This window comes from Hypomesus transpacificus, chromosome 5 (genome assembly GCF_021917145.1).
Source record: "Hypomesus transpacificus isolate Combined female chromosome 5, fHypTra1, whole genome shotgun sequence".
Classification (NCBI taxonomy): Eukaryota; Metazoa; Chordata; class Actinopteri; order Osmeriformes; family Osmeridae; genus Hypomesus; species Hypomesus transpacificus.
This window is the reverse complement of record NC_061064.1, coordinates 3,874,042-3,894,556: the sequence shown is the minus strand read 5'-3', so window position 1 is coordinate 3,894,556 and position 20,515 is coordinate 3,874,042. Positions and strand designations below refer to the sequence as shown.

Here is a 20,515-nt window from a genome sequence, read left to right as displayed (position 1 = left end):
TTGTTACTGAAGGTGACATGGGAAATGTAGTGCTCCTTTTTAAACCGTCAGCCACACCCAAGGACCAATGAACTCCATTGTCTCCTTCGTTGATAATCACCAGTTAATGTTAATCCCACTCTCAACTGAGTGCACATTACAGATGGTGTCACGGCTGGAGACCTAACGAACACCGAAGTGGACCTTATTGATCACTGGGATGACTTAGTCATTGGGAAGGCCTGTATGTGTTCCGTGGTGGGGAACATAGCGGCATGGCTGCATCATCCTGACACACTCAGCAGCTGCTGGGCAATGACAGACTGGCTCTGAATAACGGATCACATCAAATGGCCACTGGGATGTCTGGTAATCTCAGCACCGGCCTTTCTCCAACTGTGAGAGAGAGTGTGAGATAGAGTGAGAGAGAGAGAAATAAAGAGAGAGAGAGAGAGAGAATGAGAGACAAAGAATGAGAGAGAGAGAGAGAGAGAGAGAGAGAGAGAGAGAGAGAGAGAGAGAGAGAGAGAGAGAGAGAATGAGAGAGAGAGAGAGAGAGAGAGAATGAGAGAGAGAGAATGAGAGAGAGAGTGAGAGAGAGAGAGAGAGAGAGAGAGAGAGAGTGAGAGAGAGAGTGAGAGAGAGAGAGAGAGAGAGATAGAGAGAGAGTGAGAGAGAGAGACCAAGAGATCAGGAGACCAGCAGAACCACAGTGCCTTAGTAAAATGAAATTTACTAACATCCTCTAATTCTTTGGCCACATTTTTCATTTCAGCTAATGGTGTCCTGTCCTAACATATCTTTCAAATCCATAGTGCTGTTTCCACTGAATGCTGTACACATCTAGAAGCAAGCACAGTTGGCAGTCCATCCCTTTTGGGGAATAGTTTAATTCGTTTAGCAATTAATCGAGATTGAAAAGTATACATTGAGCAGTCCCTCTTCCACAATTCAAAAGTAACTGATGCATGGTGAGATTTGATTGAAGTGACAAGCTTTATTCCCAGTTAAATAACACAGCACAGTAACAACGCTTAACGTTAAAGTCAGTGGAGAAGAAGCTCAACACCACTGCTACATCTCTACACATATTCATCCAGCATGGGAGAGGAAAGAGGTTTAAGCTACTAGAACTATAGTTTACATTATATTTGCACCAAGTACATCAAACTGGTCTCCAGTGGTGGGGATCCAGCAATGGCCGCCACCCTCACAGATGACTGATCTCATGTCACTATCTTGCCCCCGGGCCTGAGGCACTTCTTGGAACCTGAGAATTGCTGCGCCATGACTGGCGATGCTATGGACTCAAGTCAGAACGTTTCTTGGATTTATTCAATTTGTGTGTGCTCTTCCTCTCAATCGCACATATGGCAATAAGGTATAAACATGTCCTTATCATCATTTGACATGTATATTAAGATGTATTGTGTAAACAGAACAGGATTTCGTTGGACTTGATTTAATAATTGTAATGATCGATTTCTGTAACAAGCACTTTCCCCAAAGTAAGCAGGTAATTTAATGTTTACATACATATACAAATGCACACATATACACAGTTCCATAAACACATACACACACTTCTTCACTTTCAGGCCAAGACTATATGTAACATACACCCTGTAATCAACCATAACATAAATGGACAAGACACCACTCATTCCATAATAAGGCGGTACAGCTTAGATCATTTGCCCTGCTACTGAAACAGCATTGTGTGAGAGATACAACAGTAATTTGAAGTCTTATAGAAAACCAAACATTTGACTAAACACATAAAACAAATATGGTAGTTCACAGTCTGTTATAGACACAAGACAATTGGAAATTAGCATTCCCAGATGCAAGGTCTTAGAATTGTCTGAGGATTTGGAGGCCTATGATCAACACAACCAGTTCTCTTCCGAAATAAATTGAGAGAGTTAGTTTATATGGGGAGCGCATGCTTGTGGCAAAGGAAAGTGCCAAGAAAACAATCTTTCCACTGGTGGAGGTAAAGTGAACAAGAGAGTTGACCTAAAGCAAGCAGGAGGTCAGTTCCTACACAGCTAACAGGCCTCTTGAAGATTCTGGTTGATGTTGCTTGCATCCTATGGCTGTTTGTGTTGCTGAGCAGAGGATAGAGGGAGGAAGCTCCCACTATCTCCACACTGAATTATAAATGAGCTTGATCCAGCCTACCTTACTTAACCATCAACGAACTATCAACCATGTGGCTGGTATAAGTGGTAAATATTTTAGCATCTTGGCAAAATAAAAGAAGAGATATACAGAGAGTCTGTTTGAAACTTTAGTTTCCACTTTTTATCCCCCCCCCCACAAAAAAATGTGTGCAGTGTATTTTATATCATATATATGTATATATGCATATATTTATAAAGTGCTTAATAGGAATAGATAAACTAAGTATCAAATATTATTATTGTAAGATGTGTTGGGTGAGCTGTTATTTACATAATGTATACAAGTCCTGGGTGTTGTCCCCTCTCCCTGAGGCAGTGGAGGGGGGAGGGTGGCGTGGCTGGAATCACGACAGTGAGCAGGTGACCCCAGCGTCTTCAGTGTGGTCACAGTTGTGCACGTTCCAGGATATGTGGGAGCACTGCTGGAGCGAGCCCTCCGCGCCGCTACACTTGAGATTGTCCAGGAGGATGGTTCCTGCGCCGGGCCCAAAGAAGGCCTCGACCCTGGCTGCAGCAGCCGGCCCGCAGCCCAGCTGGCGACACACCACCTGGGCGTCTGGGAGGTCCCAGGCGTCGTCACACACCGTGCCCCACGCCGCCCCCGAGAACATCTCCACCCGGCCCTCGCATTGATGCTGCCCGCCAACCAGCCTCACTTGTCCTTTACACACGCAGAGGAGAGAGACATGACATTTACACACTCGTACACATTGGGTCCTCATGGACATGGCTGACACTGTCAGACGGCAGTAAGATGTGTGCTGGTGTCTGTGGGAAACTGGGGAACCCAAGGTTTGGGAGCTTTGAGGTGAGACTGACCTTCGCTGGGGGGCGGGGGGGTGGGCATCGTCTGGGTCACATCAAAGTCCCGTCCACCTCCAACCAGGACCTCAAAGGCTGAGGGAAGACAGAGGAACACATGGAACACATCAGTCCTCTGCACAAACTCAGAGGGTATCACTATCGCTCGATACATAGACGAACTTCGACTCGATTCCAGATCGAGGCCCCCTCTGGTCTTCTTGGGAACACGGATCGTTGTTTCAGAAGAGCGAAAGCCCTTTTTCCACTGTGCGTCTTATTTAGCCTTAAAGCAGTGCGCTGATGCTGATCAGCCTTGACTCCCACTCTTTATATTTGATGTGGTCTGGGAGGGAGCCTCTCCTCGGAGAGATCAGGGAGGACAACACGCAGGACCCAGGGGACTGGTGACTCTGGGGGGACTGTGGAAGGTGATGACTAAGGAGGATTTCTATGCACCCAATCGTGCGTTTGCGTGTGGGGATTCGTTCGTTTGTTGGCGCGTGTGTCTGTCTGTGTGTTTCATTGGAGCTTCGACTCTATTCGACGTGTGTGTGAGGGCGTGTCTAGCTGGGCCTTCTTGCAGACTGTGTACTGTGTACTTGACATGTGCATTTGTGAATTTGCTTGCGGGTTCATCCCGTGGTGGAGGGGGTCCGGTCTTACGTGCACAGATGACTCCGGCGTCCTCGTGGTGGCCGCAGTTGTGCTGACCCCAGCCCAGATTGAAACACTCGGTCAGATCCCCCTCGTTGCCACTGCAGTCCACGTTGTCCAGCAGGATGGGGCCGGATCCGTAGCCAAAGTAGGCCAGGACCTTGGCAGCGATGGCGGGCCCACAGCCCAGCTGTCTGCACACCACCTGGGCGTTGGCCAGGTCCCAGTCGTCGTCGCAGACCGTCCCCCACACGGTGTTGTGGTAGACCTCCACACGGCCCTGGCAGGTGTTGTTCCCCCCGTTTACCAAGCGAATAGGGGGCTGTTCTGCAGAGGGACAGAGAGGAACATTGGCTACAGAACGTTCTAGAGAAGAGAGGTGGAAGTGTTCATAGACCACATTGGTATAAAAATGATTATGGTTGTGCAACGTCTTGACGCGTCGTCCCTTCTCATTGGGTCTAGAGATGACGAGCTGTAGGATTATTACCTTTGGTCGTCATAGCAGTCGTGGTAGCCCTTGTTGTGGTCCCAGTAACAGGCACAGTGCCACCTGTCACTCCTATAGAATCGGTCCACAGGTGAGTATCTATGCCATAAAGTTATATTCATATTTACAGACACTGCACTATAGTTATAGTGATTTAAGACCAGAGACAAGGTGGGGTTTAGTACTTCCATGTTTCTCCACCATTTGTGTGAGGCACTGCTGAGTCATGGAAAAGATCAGAACCATGACTTAATAGCCCCCTCTATTGGCCTGGGGGCAGAATTGCAGCTAACTGCAGATGTCCATGCCTGTATATGGCCACGGATCTGATTCCTTGTTCCTGGTTCTCACATCCCCATTGTAATGTAACCCCAACCCTGTTTGTAAGATGCTAGTACCTGCAGTGCTGTCAGTCCAGAAGAACCCTCTCCCTCCAAACGTCTCTGTGTTCATCGGGGGCGCAGTGGTAGACCCAGAACCTGGCACACACACAAGAAGAACATATTTAGATAGTCTTGTTTATACCTTACACTTCCATCAGAGATGTGGATACATCGGAGAGCTGTTTCTGCCCTGCTTTGTATTTTGACATTGCATGCACAAGAGTACGTTTGCTGTTCTGCTTGTGTCCGTGACAGAGCAGACCAGAGTTGCAGCTCACCAGAGCAGATGACTCCAGCATCCTCATGATGGCCACAGTTGTGGATGCCCCAGCCCAGGCTGTAGCATCTAGTCAGCTGGCTCTCGTAGCCGTTACAGTTGACGTTGTCCAGCAGGATGTGGCCTGTGCCGTAGCCGAAGAAGGCGTTGGTGGTAGCGGAGACGGCGTTGCCACAGCCGATCTGCTGGCACACCACCCCGGCGTCACTCAGGCCCCAGTCGTCGTCACACACCGTGCCCCAGCTGCCCCGGTAGTAGACCTCCACCCGGCCCTGGCACGAGTCCAGCCCACCCATCAGACGGAGGGTACCATCTCCTATGGCCAGACATGGAATGATCAGGTACAAAACATGAATTCTGACTCATATTTAATGTCTCAATTACCAAACTTCTTCTCATTATTGTCCACAGCCTGACACACTCCCTTAATGTATTATGAGTGTGCAACAACAGATTTGTTTCAGGTTGTCCTACAGTATAATGTTGCTAGCTTTACAGTAGCTACAGTAGTAGCCTATGCTGAGAATAAAGGAGTTGGAACATACAATGGGCAGGTATGGGAATGAGAGAATGCACTGATGACAGATGAGAGGAAGGGTTGAAGTTACAAAGAACACATTTGTTGTCATCCTGTGGTTCAGTTTGAAGAGAAACACCAGTAGAGAGGACAATAGATCTTCTCATGTGTCCAGTCACAATAGCTTCTCATGAAACGTCTAGCTACCTAAGGAAGGTGTCTAGGGGTCCATCACTGGCTCCCAGCGGCTGACTTTGGAGGGACAAGCCGATTCAAGTGCGTTAGTTTTTTCCAAAAATACTGAAACCTGTTTGAAACCCGGTGTCTTGTGGCCCCACTTGGGAGTAAAGAGTGACTGATGGTTGGGAGGTGGCTACAAAGGCTGCCTCATCAAACAATACAACAGATAAGAAGGTTCCAGAGGCTTTGAGATGTACTCTATTGTACTGCTGTCTCACAGAGGACCCTTTTGACTGAGCTGGATAGAAGTCCGACTCTTGTTGGCCAATTGGTCTCGGGGCAATTTCATTGAGTACTAAGAGGATAATATTTTTCTTATCCTTAAAGAAGATGCTTTAGCGAGTGCTGAAGCACCATAGTGGATTGGTCTCATATCTGTGCCTAGCATGCTGTTGTGTAACACTCTGTAGTATCTCAACACAATGAACACAGCTGTAACTTAAAAACATGAATGACTCACTCAGTCCAGAGTTTCTCTTAGAAGGTGTGGTAGGTTCCATAATGCCTCTTGAGTCCACCACTGTTGTGTCTGACAAAACGGCAGGACGGCATTCAATCAGAAATCCAACAAATCCTATTTTTCTTAATAAGCAGTACACAATGTATTTTCTTAGAAAAGGCTGAAACACATTCCCTTTGAGGTTGCAGCAATGACATCACACAACGTGAGAGCGGGGGGAGGGGGGGGGGGCTCACCTTTGCAGGTGACAGATACATCCTCGTAGTGGTAGCAGTTGTGAATCCCCCACCCCAGACTCCCGCACTGGCCCAGGTCGTTCTCCCCCCCCTTGCAGTCCACGTTGTCCAGCAGGATGGGGCCGGAGCCCTGGCCAAACTGGGAGCTGCTGCCCACCGCCATGGCCAAGCCGCAGGCCAGCTGGCGGCACACCACGTTGGCGTCCACCATGTCCCAGTCGTCGTCACACACCGTGCCCCAGGTGTCGTTGTGCTGCACCTCCACCCGGCCCTCGCACCGGTGACGCCCGTTCACCAGCCGCACTGGAAGAGAGGGACAGCCGGGGGGGGGGGGGGGGGGGGGGGTCAGGATCTCTCTGCTGAGGGACCGTGACCAACCCTCCCACTCTGAGTCGACTGTCACGGACGCGACTGTCGTGACGACTGGCTTTCTTTTTAAGGAGAAGAGAATGTGGTCAATCGCTAGATGGAATGCTCTCAGGCCGCTGAGGGAAGCAGACGTTCTCTTTGTTTCTCGCTCGTGCCACAGCAGACAGAAACAGCACCAGCCCAAGGCTTATGAAAGCCCCACTGTCTAAGGTACATTACGGTGATGTTTTACCGTCTGGAAAAATAAAATAGCAGGGACAAATTGGCATGGCTCTGGTGATATTTAATAGCAACAAGAATCCTTTAGAATACGACTAATCCTCTCCAAGTTCAGTAACAAAATGAGACCAAATAAGTCACATGACACCGTGGACTGGCGAGGGATGTGGAGCAGGGAGCTCATAGCAAATAAGTCATTGAAGGGATTACGCAAATGGAGAGCGAGGGGAAGTGACCTTGTTTGGTTTGCCCCAGGCACACATCTAGCATCTCAATCCTCTCCTTTTCTTTCCCAGTCTCCCCTGGTCTAGATCCACTCTCTGTTTGTAGGCATGTTTAGTTGAGTATGGGTGTTGCAGGAGGTGTGGAGGAGGTGTCTTTAGCTGGCAGAGGACCACCATCTGCTTACCTTGGGGAAGTGTACTTGTAGACGAACCCATGCTATTGGCTGAAAAAAATTGGAGGAGGAGGAGAAGAGGGAGAGAGAGAGAGAGACTTTGGTCAAATTATTTGTTGAAAGGAGGTTCTTGGCCCTCCATAGTTACAGTTCTCTATATCTACTATCTATTTTCCTGTAATCCTAGACCCAGCTTGAAACGCGACAGGAAGCCTATTTAGCCCATGCAGTGCACCAGTTATGGCGTCCTAACTGAAATATGCACAAAGGTTTTGCACATTCTTGTGTGAACTCTGAAGGTAAACGTTTTGGATAAACAAAAAGGAACCCCAATGAAGCGTTTTTCTCTTCCTAAAGCTTCACGCATATTTAATTCTAACTCTAAAACAGTCTGAATTATAATTGCAATAATAACAAACAGAAATGGATTGAAGTGGGACTATTGAACGTGATTGGGACTGAAGGTCCATGATGTGATTTCATTGAGGAGCCTGAGGACAGAGAACCAAGTAGGTCCCTTCCTGGAGCTAGTTCTCCCTGGGATGAGAATGTTCTGCTGGGGCACACGTTGCCCTCAGACCCCGGATGAAGACATCCCTGGTCTCACGTTAAGGACAGAGTGAAGCCTCAGGACTGGAGTTTTGGGTTTCAATGGTTCACACAAAGACGGCACCACGGCTTTTCTTAACTTCACACCCAAATTAGGTCATTTCACAGGCTTCTCCCGTTGTTAATGTTTCTTTTGGTTATTGAAACCAAGGGCACAAATTCATGCTCTTATGTGCTGTACAATATGTGGGTTCATTATTCGGCAAGGCTCTGTATTATACTCACTGGGAATGTCCCTCTTGCTTATGTTGACACTTCCTGAAATGAGAGGACAAAAACATGGTCAGAAACCAGAGAAGTGTACCAGAAACGAAGTACAACCAAGTGTTTGTAAACATGGCCTATTTAAAGTTAGGAAATCCATGATTTCCCAACTGGTAGATTCGATGACAACTCGCCCCCTTCACTGTCTCTATTCAAAACATCTGCAGGATGTTTTGCGCCGCAACTGGTTGACAGTTTGGATACAAAGACAATCATCCACTGGGACTACAGTACATTGTCCCAGGTGCAGCCCCCTGTTTGTTATCTCTCCATATACATCCAATATGCATGCTGATAACACACAGGCTCAAGTGGCGCCCTCTCAAATGTCACATTCCCCTTTCTCTGCACGAACGATAAAGAGAAGAGTTCGCTTTCCTTCCCAAACATGAATCGTTTCACCCTCCCCACACATTTGCGCAAATAGCTGTTAATATCTGTACCCTATAATTCTGTCGTTTTGAGGGGTGGGGGGGTTCACCTAACAACAATGATTCCTTCAACATCTGGCTGAGAGTCAGTCTTGAGAATTTTGAAACCCCGAAACTCCTCCTCCCCCCCCCCTCCCTCCATGCCCCCAAACTCACGTAGCTGTTGCCGTGTGAGGGACGCCAGCAGGAGGGAGCCCACCAAGGCCACGAGGAGCCAGACAGCCCGGATCCATCGCCTCCTCCCACACTCTGTCACACACTGGACTGGCATGGCTGGCTGGTCTGACTGAAGCTTCGCCTGGATACCTGAAACACACACACACACAGTTATACACACTAACATACACTGAGTGCACAGGAGTCTCTTTCTCTCAACATACTTTACTCTCTTACTTTCTGTTGTTCCTCTGTTCCTTCTTTCACCCCAAAGAGTGGTGCTCTCTACTAATACTAACAATAATGACCCTTTGCATCCCCTACCCAGAACTCCAAACGTAGTATTGGATTGTTTTCTCTCATCGACAGAATGGCTTGGAAAAAAAACAACTACTACAAAAATCACACGGGCAAACCCTGCAGCCACATCAACGAGGGACAGCCGGTATTGACGGGGGAGCATGAGGTCAGACCAGAAGAGTTTGTGGTTAGAGGAGAAATAGTTTCCAGAGCCCATGTGATGTGCTGGGGTGAAACTGGTGTGTGGTGGTGGTGAGGTGTGGGGAGCCATGCTGTGTGTATGTGTCAGGCTCAGGCCTATTGATTGGATCAGGCCCAGCTCCCAGAGTGCTCCAAGGCCAGCTGAAGCGTGAAGCCGGCCCATTTCCTGGGGCCCAAACACTGGGCCGCTAAAAAACTGGGCAGGACAGTGAGTGTTTGGATCTGTGGCGAGCACACTGGCACAAAATGGCTGCCACACTTCACTCTGATAGTGAGGATGATCTTGCCCAACGCATTCAGGGAATTTGTGTGGCACAGTAAGTACAAGCAGGCTTGAAAGGAGCTGTATTTGTGGGTTTCTGACTGGCTGTACAACATAGGTTCAGAAGCAACCGGTAAACATACAACCTACATGGAGCTTTTTATCAGATCGCGAGATCCAGTTTCAAACTGAGGATTTTCTCTCAGGAAACCAATTCACCTTTCAGGGTAATTTTTTTTTACATTCAAAAGCATGCAAACAGCAAAAGGACAACCAGTCACAGTTACTTAATTCCAAAACAGATCATAAATAAGATAAACTTTTTGGCTTTGTAAAACTACAGCAAGTCCAAGTTTGTCACACACCATAGGCTACCTCTAACAGTGTCCCTTGAAAACATATTTTTAATTATTAATGTAATTTCATTTAAAAAGAGTGTCATACTATTTAATCGAAATCGACAACCAGAGTTAAAGTCCTATTCTTGTTGCTAGTAAATGAGTTTGGTCCGTGTTCCTGACTACCCTGGCTGTGAGTCGTTAGTCTTTGTGCTCCGGTAGAAGCCCCTCTGACCTCAGCCAGGAATGTATTAGCGTGGGGATGATGAGGGGTGAATATGATATTGGCCCCTGGAGATAGTGGACATTCCGAGCCCAGGGGGCACAAAAAGACATTTCTGCTGTCTGTGGTCCCCATCGTCAGGCATAAACGCTGCTTCCTGCAATCTGTCACTGGAACTCTTCGAAACGCTTAGGCCTCGATGACACCAGAGGGGCGCCTCTTGTCCCTTGGAGGAGCGCTAGGGGGGCACTGCAGGCTGGAGGGGCAGGCTGGTTTGATGTTCTCCAGGTATATCTACACTTCTCTTCAGTCAAGGCTGTACAGGGTTACATGCACGGCGATGCCCACTGGCACAAGCAGCAACAACAACAGCTCTGGCCAGTTGCTGCTGTGTGTGCTGAGGGCCACTGGCTCCAGCGGGGGTAACAGGACGAGATCTGGGGAGCAGAGGCTGTCAGAGGGGTCATTGTATGTCCAATTAGGAGCAGGGGATTTTAACGCCAGCTGAGCACTGCAGCGCCATGGCTGTCCCATTTGCACACCGTGCTAACAAACAGCTCGAAACTCTGGGACAAATGGTTCAGTTATGAGGGGATGAAAAATAATCTAGTCCCCAATGTTGTGTTTTTCAATACTCCATTCATAGCGGGATGTAGCGCAGATCCGCCGGGGAATAATGTTGCCTTTTGTGTTGCCTGCACTTCCCCTCCCTCCTCTATGCCCTGCGCTGAGAAATAGCTGAAAGATCTCGGCCCCACAAAAATACCCCTTAATGTCCGAGATAACCTGGAGCACGACACTCTCTCACACTCTAAAAAGGAGGAATTTTCTGCACTTTAAATTTAGATATAGAATCTGTCAACACATCTACAGTGTCTGACCCCTTATCAATTTCCATGAGGAACAAGATCCTCTTTCAGCATTTTTTTTCTTCCCTTAAATTCAAGGACAAAACAGATAAGGCATATCTAGAATCTATTCTAAAAGTAAAAGTCTTTTAGTGTTTTCCTGTTTTCTAATAATGGCTGAGGTTGTTGTGGCTACATGGTGTTACATTTTTTGATTATAACACTACATTACAGTTTGTCCCAGCCATTTAATTTCAGATTTATATGAATACATGCAAACTCACAGAAGTGTCATAGGAATAAGCTAAGTAGAAACTCTACCCATGTCAATGCCCTTGAAGAAACCCAGGTTTTAAAAAAGATAACAATTCTAAGCAACAAACAAAAACAACTTAAGTTTCAATAATCAGAAACATACCTGGAATAAAGCTGCTCTCTTACTTTTTAGGAAAAAAAAGAAAATAGATTTCCTTAAAAAAAAAAGGCAGAAAAAACAAGTTTTCCTTTGATATCAAATGGTAGGTTGCTCACAGAACAGTTCCCCAACTCGCACAGCAAAACATAAGAACTTGATGTGAAAATAGAGTCTGAAAAAACAAATCATCCAGCATCACATGCACTGAGACATTCATGTCCTTAACCTTCCCTGGCTATAAGTACCTAGCATCTCTGACACGGGTTACGTAAAACAATAAAGACAATAGCATTGTATGTTAATATTCTAACGCCCTGTACCTGCCTGTGCTTAAAACAGGCAGCAGGAAAAAAAGGCACCGTTGAAAGCCAACCCTTCACAGGTAGCTGGGCGGCTCCGATTTCAGGTAGCGCTCACGGAAGGTGCGGTCCAGCTCATCTAAAGGAGTGTTCAGTCACAGGAGGAGGATGCATGGGGCAGAGAAAAGGCTGTGTGTGTGTGTGTGTGTGCGTGCAGGGCTCACACTCCTGCGGTCACACTGTGTGATTGTGAGCGGCTGCAGCGATGCACACTCCTGAAGGATCTGTTTTGAAAAGGCTCCATTTGGTTTTTGCTCAAGATGTGGGGTGAGGTGTGCTGAAGACAGGACACTGCAGCGTCAGTTCACAAACAGTCAAACAGAGACAAACAGTCACACAGTTATACTCCTTCACAAGTATTCTAAACCCAACTACTAAATCAGGATGAGGGAGAGAGGGAAAGTACATTAACCAGTAGAGTATGAGTGTCCTTTTCATCATCAATAGGGGATGAGCTTAAAAGCACACCTGATGGGAAGTCAATACTTTACTTGACCATAAAAACACGATGTGAGATGTAAATATTTAAAGCCATAACTACCTCAAACTCCTGTACCAGTGATAACATCTGGTACAGGTGCTGGTCCTTGTGACCAGCTGTGTCAGACTACTGCGCCTCCCTCGGTCCCTCCACATGAGAGTAGAACAAACGCTTCTCCAACCTGTTCTTCACAAGCAGCTCTGGCTGCCAGAAACTGGGTGGCAAAAAAAGAACGAAGGGGAAACAAAAAGATGGAACAAACAAAAGATGCACGAAGGCCAGGAACGCGCTTGATTGTGTGACACCACTGATATCAGAGAACATCATACCACGCCCTGAATAAGAAGACCTCAAAAGTGTGGAGAAAAAACTGTGCCGGGAAGGAAATATCCTATTTTTTTGGCAAAAACATTCTGGCAAGTAAATGTGATGACAGTAACCAGACTACATCCAGCAATTGTTCCCGTTAATCTTCTTGCTTCTCTACCCAGAACTAGAGCCATATAAAAGAGATTGCATTGAAGTGTTTATTGCTACTACTATATCATTGTTATTGTATGAAACTTGTCCTACCTATAAGATTACCTGCAATGTTAACAAAAGTATCTCCTTACAACTTTATCATGGTGCCAATGCACTTGTTCAACAATCCACCCATGGTATTTTTCCTGCCCATACTTCCCATCTCTGCTCCATTTGTGTTGGAAGATGTGCCTCTGTCACAGTATTTGAACCCACAGATCATTCCCCGGTTCATTCCCAGGGACAGCAAGTGAAGCAGAAACACAAAGTAAGGTGCAGTGAAAGTGATGGAAGAGATATGGCTCTGTCTGTTCAAAAAGCTGTGACTGAAGGTGTTGCAGGGTTCACGTGTCGCTGGACACATTCAGGCAGATGTTTCTTTGATTTCTGGTTGATGTTGAGGCAGGTGTCTTCCAGAAGTCATCACAGTGGTAGAGAGATGGTCACTAATGATTAGCTGGCAGACTTACAGCTGAGTCAAGCTTTCACAGTGGCTCTTCCACCTGCCTCTTAAAAATGTGTTCAAGCAAGGGTTCACAATCGTTTGTCAGATTGCAAGAGTTCCAGTGAAAGAGAGCATCTATGTTAACACTCTGATGTCATGACTGTCGTGCTTCTGAAAGGTCAAAAAGTATGTGGGCTGGCAATAGTATTGGAAAATAGTATGATTTGACCCTGTAAACTGTGTCTACTAACACTAACAAATTGCAGACATATGCTAAGATATCTCCTTGTGTACCAACATGGCAGGCAGGGGACATACCTCCGGTTCACTAGGACCTTTTTACACAACTGTAATCTCATCACTTTATTTACAGAGTGGATTGGCCATTCCAAAGAAGAAGAAAAATCTTTATGTAAGAACTTACCTGCACACTGTGTAGATGTCTGTGTTATGTCACTGTGTCACAAAATCAGGCTGCAGATCGACCAAGGACCTTTGTTCTACGAAACCTAAGTAGCCCTTAATATGGGCATGACACAATGCTGATGGGTGAACATCCTCTCACTACTGTCATGCAAAACCTGTCCAAAGTGGGGCATGTTGCCATTTAGTACTCTGCATCCTATATGGAAGCATTTGTGAAACATGACAACCGTTGTTTTCACAATGAGAAGTTAATTTGAAGAATTGTACATCAACTGGGCATTGCTGAATGGGCAAGGTTTCCTCTGTGAAACAGATATACTGTACAATATTTGACATATCACATTATGAGTCAAATTATCCTGGGCCAGTATAATGGTATAAAAAACGATTTAGACCACCTACAGTACTGCACAGTATTGTTGTGCTGTCAATGGGCATACAACCAAATTGGACAAATTGGCATCAACATCTCTTGTTCAGACTTAATCTGTACATTGCGTTGAAAATCAGTTAATCCCCGATATCAGATTAGGGCTTTGAAAAGAGGTTTCATATGAGCCACATTTCCTTTATAGTTTCATTTGTCCGGTGAATACTGGGGGACAATCAATGTGTCATTGCACAATGGGAACAAATAACTGACACTCAATGGCTCAGAAGTGGTGGAACAGAACGGCTTCCTCTTCTTAATATGACACGAATGTTTGCCTCTAGCCATTAGACTGAAAGAGAGTCTCCACAAGCCTATCCCTCAGTCATTTCTGGAGACTCGTGACCTGTAATTAATTGCTCATATTTGAATGATTCAGTCAAGGAGACACACAGAGAGTGGAGTAGGCAAATTGGACTTCCCCTCTGTTTCCTCCTCTACCTTCCCTGGGTAAAGTAGGGTCCACACTCTCCTGGTCCATTTGGCAGCATGCAACAGAAGAGATATGAAGCATACCTCAGGGGATTTATACAGTGGCTGGGGGGATGAAATCTCAGGAAGCATTTTTATCAAAAGGTTTCTACATTCCCAGGTATCATGTTATATGTTGCTGTATGTCCTCACGTGAAAACTGAACATGTGACAATATGCCACAGTACATTCGACTCATGCCACAGTATAGAATTTAGAACCAAAATTTGCAGACTGAGGAAATGTTCTTTCTTGGTGAGATTAGGCACAGTCAGCTTCTAGTCTGCTTGTTTATAGTATGAGACATGGAGGCCAAGTCCCACTAGACAGAGGGTATTGGCATAAACGCTTCACAACAATCCCCTTCTCAGAGCGTTGAGGTCATTGAGGCCTTGTGTACTGTAGACCAGCCCCTTAACTGTGAAACCTTGATGCTCTCACGCACAGCTCTGAGGGACATTTCAACAAGCAATCTCGTGGGTTTGATAGACACAAGAACAAATAAAAGAATACGGCAACAACAATGTAAAATAGTGTTTGGCGAAACCTTTTCCGTCGTGCCGGTCAGATGGGGAATGAAGGCATTGATGGTCTGTCTGGGGAAAAAAATGAGCTTGAAGCCAGCGTGAGAAATCAATTCAATGTTGTAGTCTGTGGGGGAATTGAACATTATTGTCTCCTGACTAATGTAGGTTGAGAACTACTATACAGAAAAGGAAAACATGTCGCTGTTGTAGGCAGGAATACGTATAAAACATGCTTTTGTGGTGGAGGACAATAATTTTATTTGACATTTCGCACTTGGAATTTAGAAAGTGGTGAATATACTGACATTTTGCCAGTTACTGAAATACAGACCCACTCACTGGTTGTTTGTTTTGTTTGACTTGTGATTTCCTGTTTCATCTTATGAAAACAAATATTTACACCATTTAGCGTACATTTGGCCTGTTTTTCACCCTCATGCACCTACTTCCTATAGCCACTAGTGGTCAGGCATCTCAAAGTTATGATCTTGGTCCAGTTAGGCACACTCGCCAGGAACTATACGGACAGCTCTAGCCGGGGAGCAACTGGTGCTTTAAAGCCGAGATGTAGATTTTTGTCCGAGGCCGACTCGGGGTGTCTCGGATAACGAATCGCCAGTGGCGATGAAAAACGACCCGAGTTAGCGTCAGAAAGTATTTTTTTTTACTTGCAGCTACTTTGCTGAATGTCAAGAAATTAAAAGTAGCGTTTGCTTTGTATCAGTTGGGAGGTAAGTTGTTACATTTGTAACGCGTGTGCGGTTTAGTTTGGTAGCTAATATTAGCTAGCTGGATAGGAGCGACCTGCAGCGCCATAAGCTACTGTCTTGTCCAGCTAAAGCATTGTTTACCTCGGCTCGAACCCTAACACTCATCCACGTGTACTGGCTACCGGAGCATCGGGTGGGCTACTAGGAGTACCTTGCTGAACTGCTCGCGAATGCTTGCAGGTGAAACCGTTACATGTAGCTACATTAAATAGCTGGCCAAAGTGCTTATTATGAGCCTTGTAACACCTGATACAAGTCATGAGTATCATTCTAGACAGCAACTCACTACAAGCTGTCGACGTTGAGTACCTACTTGCAACATCTGAGAAAGTCATCAGTCAGTTTGACTTTTGTCCAATTGCCCAGTCAATGCGTCAACAAAATAACTTACAGGAAAGTAAGCACACAGTTGACCTCAGGTCTGAATGATTATTATCATCTTATCCTCTTTCAGGACTCTACCCCTTTTGTAAGAACAAGACGTTGGATCGTGTTTCATATTGGCCTAGAAGGTGAGATTTACATAACTAACTTCTACTTCATTTGCATGTAAATCCATACTCAGCATGCCATTAAAAGTTAGAAGACATAGAGTCCTGATATATTAGAATGACTTGCCTACATCTTACTGTTGAAGTTTAATGTATGTAGGCAAATGGCTTCCAATCTCATATTCATTCAATTTACTTCTTTCAGTGGTCTGTGCATGCTGCATGCTTTCTAACCCCTCATCACCCTATCCTCACCTTCTGCATGATCTCTGACCGTGTACCCGTGAGTTTCCTAGCATGCACTCTCCCCAGAGCTGAGTAGGGCTCCCCTCTCATTGGCTGGCCTGTTGTGAGGGTGTCGATATGGGGAAAGACAAGGGTAACTCTCCGCTTCTGATCTCCAAGACCCCGTGCCCCGGCCGGGTGGACCCTGGGCGGGAGCTGAGGAACCTGCGCGCCGTGTTGGAGGCTGAGAAGAGCCGTAACCAGCAGGCCCACCAGCGCTTCTCCCTGGACCTGCGGCGGCTGCGGGAGGAGGCGGAGCGGGAGCAGCAGCGCGCCCTGCAGGAGCTGACGGCCAGGCACGAGCGCCAGAAGGCCCTGGAGCTGGTCAGGCTCCGCCACGAGCTGAGCAAGGAGCAGTCCGGACAGGTGCGAAGCCTGCTGCGCTACCGGAGCCAGGAGCTGAGGGCCTCGGGCGCGGGGCCGGAGAGAGAGCACGAGGCCGCCCTCAGGGAGGCCGGGGGACTCCGGTCCGGAGGGGGAGACGCTCGAGGCAGCTGGGGCCACGTCGGCGGGCGAGAGAGGCGGGGGAAAACCCCCAAGGGCGGAGGGACTGCTTGTCTGGGCGGCGTGGAGACCTCTCGTAAGCTGGAGCATCTCCTGCTGCAGCTGCATGAGGCGGCGGATGGAGAGCAGGCTTTGTCCCTGCAGACGGTCAGCCAGGAACTGGGCCTGGAGAAGGGCCTTGTCCCCAGCCACCTGCAGGAGGCCCACGGGCTGCTGAAGGTGGGGGAGCAGAGACCCAGGTCACCCAGCCGCAGGTCAAAGAGCTGCGCCCATCTCTTCCACAGCCCCGACCCCCACCGGTTCCCTCCGGGCCGCTCCAGGTCTCTCTCCCAGAGCTCCAAGAGTGCCTCCCCTCCACCCAACAAGAGGAGCAGGGGAGAGCGCTGGAACTTGCTTTCGGCGAGGGACCTAGCTGCAGCTGCCCGCTGTTCCTCACCCCTCACCGGGGACACCTGTCGGAGCAGCCCCCTGGAGGGCTGCCCTCCTCAGACCTCACCCTATGCTGACTGGGACCCCCAGTCTTCTCCCCGCTCCAGACCAAAGTCCCCTGGGTCAGACCAGTCCTCGTGCTCCCCATGCTTCCACACCAAGATGGACCATATGGTAAGCTGTCTCTGCATTTTTGACCCTCGGATAGGACCCCAATGCATGCCTGAATAATAAGTTAACTTGAGTTTGCCAGAAGTTGAGGAACTTCATTTTCATGAGGAAGATGATTCCCTTCGCATATACATTAGCTTTGACTCTTTACATTGAAGTTATGTTTCAATATTTGCTGAGCTCAAGTTTTTGTTTTCACCCAGCTTTAAAAATGCAACTTGGGCTTTTCTGCTTCAGTGGTCTTTACAGAGACATCTTGGAAGGAGATCAAACAAAAGCTGTAGGAAATTGGAGTCGACCTCAGCTCCTGTTGTTGTGGCTGGTTTGCAGTCTTGCAAATTTATGTAGCTCTACTACCTTCATTTGTATTCAAGTCGATGCAGATGGCCAAATGTGATCATCTGGATGCATCACATTTGGTGTAAACCAGATAAAGACCTAGGAGGATGATCAATGTATTCTGCCTGTATTGTGTATTCTCTGCCAGATGACACAGCAGCACTTTCCTCAGGTCTATTAATAGACATCCCTTGCAAGCTAACAAGGTCCTTAGTACAGTATCTGTTATTTCCAAGGCCACACTGTGTCAGGTCATACATTAAGTTTGGGCTGCATATTTAATCATTGCTTAAGTTATGGGTCCTGAGGGCGAGGCCGAGGACAGACAGAACCCGGGTACTATCATCCTCAGCTGTGTCTGTGGGTAATGTAGTTCAGAGGATGTAGGCAAGGCCTTCACCTGGGCAGGGCCCAAGAAGAAAAACATCTGCCCTCTTGTGTTGGTTCCTGTATGCAGAGTGCCAGCATTACTCTTCTACTTGCATCATAAATAATTCCCCAGCTCTTATTTCAAAACCCCAGTACAGCAACCAACAGCTTTTGTTAAGTGTCTAGGATTGCCTTGTCAGGAGGACTTGGCCACCTGGATGGTTTTTTAATTAGTTACCCATTTGGTCAGCATCAGGTCCAATGCTATTCTAAGTCTGGTAACTGCTGTTTGTGTGTGTGTGGGAGGGGGTTGGGTGTGTGTGTGTGTGTGTGTGGGAGGGGGTTTGGTGTGTGTGTGTGTGTGGGAGGGGGTTGGATGTGTGTGTGTGTGGGTGGCCTCAGAGCCCCCTGTCAGACCCTGTAATTGAGTCTGTTGTTGATGGCAAGGGCGACAGTTTCATCACAGGTGTTAAGCCTTTTTATTAGCCTTGTGGGTACTGTCACTGCTAGCGGTCCTTGGCTGAAGCATGGTCTGTAAGTCAGTAGTGTGATACTGCTTATCATCCCCTAGCTTCCGTGGTTCCTGAGGGTCCCTTTCTCATCACAGCAGCTCGAGGGAAGATCCAGGGAGTGTTAGGTTTGTAATGACCAGGTCAATCACTTCACAGTGCACGTCGACACTACTGTCTGAGTGGTGCTGGGGAGGACGGATCAGTTAACCTCAGTGGGCCAGTCGTTTACTGAGGGAATGTTGACAACTGATGTTTGACCTTTTTTTATGAAAATAAATTTAAATAAATCTCAGAAGTGGCAGCTTTATAGTGCCTGCTTCCAGGAGACACTTAACCTAAATTTGCCTCACTAAATATTTATCTGTATAAATAGGTAAAGTACATATTTTAAGAAACTTCCCAATCTTGTTCTTGAGTCAGGGTATTAACTGCTTCAAACAATGAATAATTCACTAATTGCAAAGTTGACATCGATATCGGTGTTGAATATTTGGGATTGTGGTTGTGCGTTTGGTTCCTCTTCTCTAGGGTAGGCTAAGCCCCCCCAACCTGTCAGAGAGTGATGGAGTGTGTGGCGATGCGGGGAGATGTCACTGCACTATCCTCAGAGTCAACAAACATGTCAACTCTGACAGAAGCTCTCTCTCATCTGGGCGTGGCGGCTGGCTATGTTCTGTGCCTGCTGTTTTGGGGAGCTGGAAGGCAGAAGTGGGTCAATGTGTGTAGACCCCCCCCCCCCTCCCCTCCCCAGTCTGAATTGAAGATTTTAAAGGGGGGAAGAGATTGAATAATTAATCTGAGTCATAGCTGAATCCAAACAGCAGACTCTCAGGGGTGCCTCCTGTACACACACACACACACACACACGCACACACACACACGCACGCACGCACACACACAAACACACAGAACCTCAGTGGCGTTACCATGTCAGGCTTTGTAGAGCAGTAAGATGGTGCTTCAAAAGCCTTTTCCAAAACCTGGGAAACCTTCAGATGTATCTAGTCACCTGTTAACCTATATATGTCTATCACAATAGCATGGTGCCATCTTTCCAAATGCTCACTGCTGTCATTGTATCAGTTCCAGGCTACCACCTCAGAACTGGGTCCCATTAGGAACTCTGTGATGTTCAGAAAACAGCCCCCAAACCTCCAACAGTCACTTTCTGCTTTCTGCTTTTCTCCATACTTTCATCCTAGATCAAATGTAATATTACACAAATGTCAGTTTGATTCCCAGACAGACACACACACACACACACACACACACACAAGCGCAGGCGGGCAGGGAGGGAGGGAGCTTCCACCCGTCAAAGACGGTGTAGATGTGTCAGTATGTCAGGAGCTTTGAGGCATCAGGGATGACAGAGTTTAGCCCTGAGCTCAGCACGCCTGCTGCAAAACTGCTGAAATCACATTGATTACTGTAACCGTGAAAACCTAGCTCGCTTCGGCCTATGATGTACACGCTCAACTTTGAATTTAGCCTATGAGAGAGAGTTCTCTCCAGCCACAAACGGTCCTAAATATTCTTGACACCGTGGAAAAGCATTAAGCCGGTAACATGACAGGTTTTGTTGACACTTTTGCCCTTTTACTTTTGAGACCATCAGCATTTGTAAATCATGTTTCCACTGCTACACTCAGTCTGGTGAGAAGGGTGGCTAAGCTGCTGCCATTTTCTGGCTAACACCCTGCTCTGCTTGTTGTTTCCCCACGTATCC

General features: G+C 47.1%; 1 protein-coding gene across 1 annotated transcript; it reads right to left on the bottom strand.

Moving 5' to 3' along the window:
• Positions 1 to 1,036: 1,036 nt before the first annotated feature.
• LOC124468046 (scavenger receptor cysteine-rich domain-containing group B protein) lies at positions 1,037 to 11,522 on the bottom strand. The gene is made up of 12 exons (XM_047020605.1): positions 11,262 to 11,522; positions 8,672 to 8,821; positions 8,046 to 8,078; positions 7,224 to 7,262; positions 6,227 to 6,529; positions 5,991 to 6,059; positions 4,775 to 5,089; positions 4,512 to 4,592; positions 4,114 to 4,185; positions 3,633 to 3,950; positions 2,985 to 3,062; positions 1,037 to 2,826 (listed from the first exon to the last, which is right to left on the bottom strand). Exons 2-12 carry the CDS (start codon positions 8,784 to 8,786, stop codon positions 2,510 to 2,512), a joined length of 1,740 nt encoding a protein of 579 aa, XP_046876561.1. The 5' UTR covers positions 8,787 to 8,821; positions 11,262 to 11,522; the 3' UTR covers positions 1,037 to 2,509.
• Positions 11,523 to 20,515: the final 8,993 nt, after the last annotated feature.

Bases quoted from the DNA above. Each gene is read 5' to 3' on its own strand.
- LOC124468046 (XM_047020605.1), bottom strand. From the start codon at position 8,786: ATGCCAGTCCAGTGTGTGACAGAGTGTGGGAGGAGGCGATGGATCCGG. The intron at 7,263-8,045 runs GTGAGTATAATA...AATTTTTTTCAG, and splicing joins AAGCAAGAGGGACATTCCCA to CCAATAGCATGGGTTCGTCT. The intron at 4,186-4,511 runs GTACTAGCATCT...CCGATTCTATAG, and splicing joins CTGGACTGACAGCACTGCAG to GAGTGACAGGTGGCACTGTG.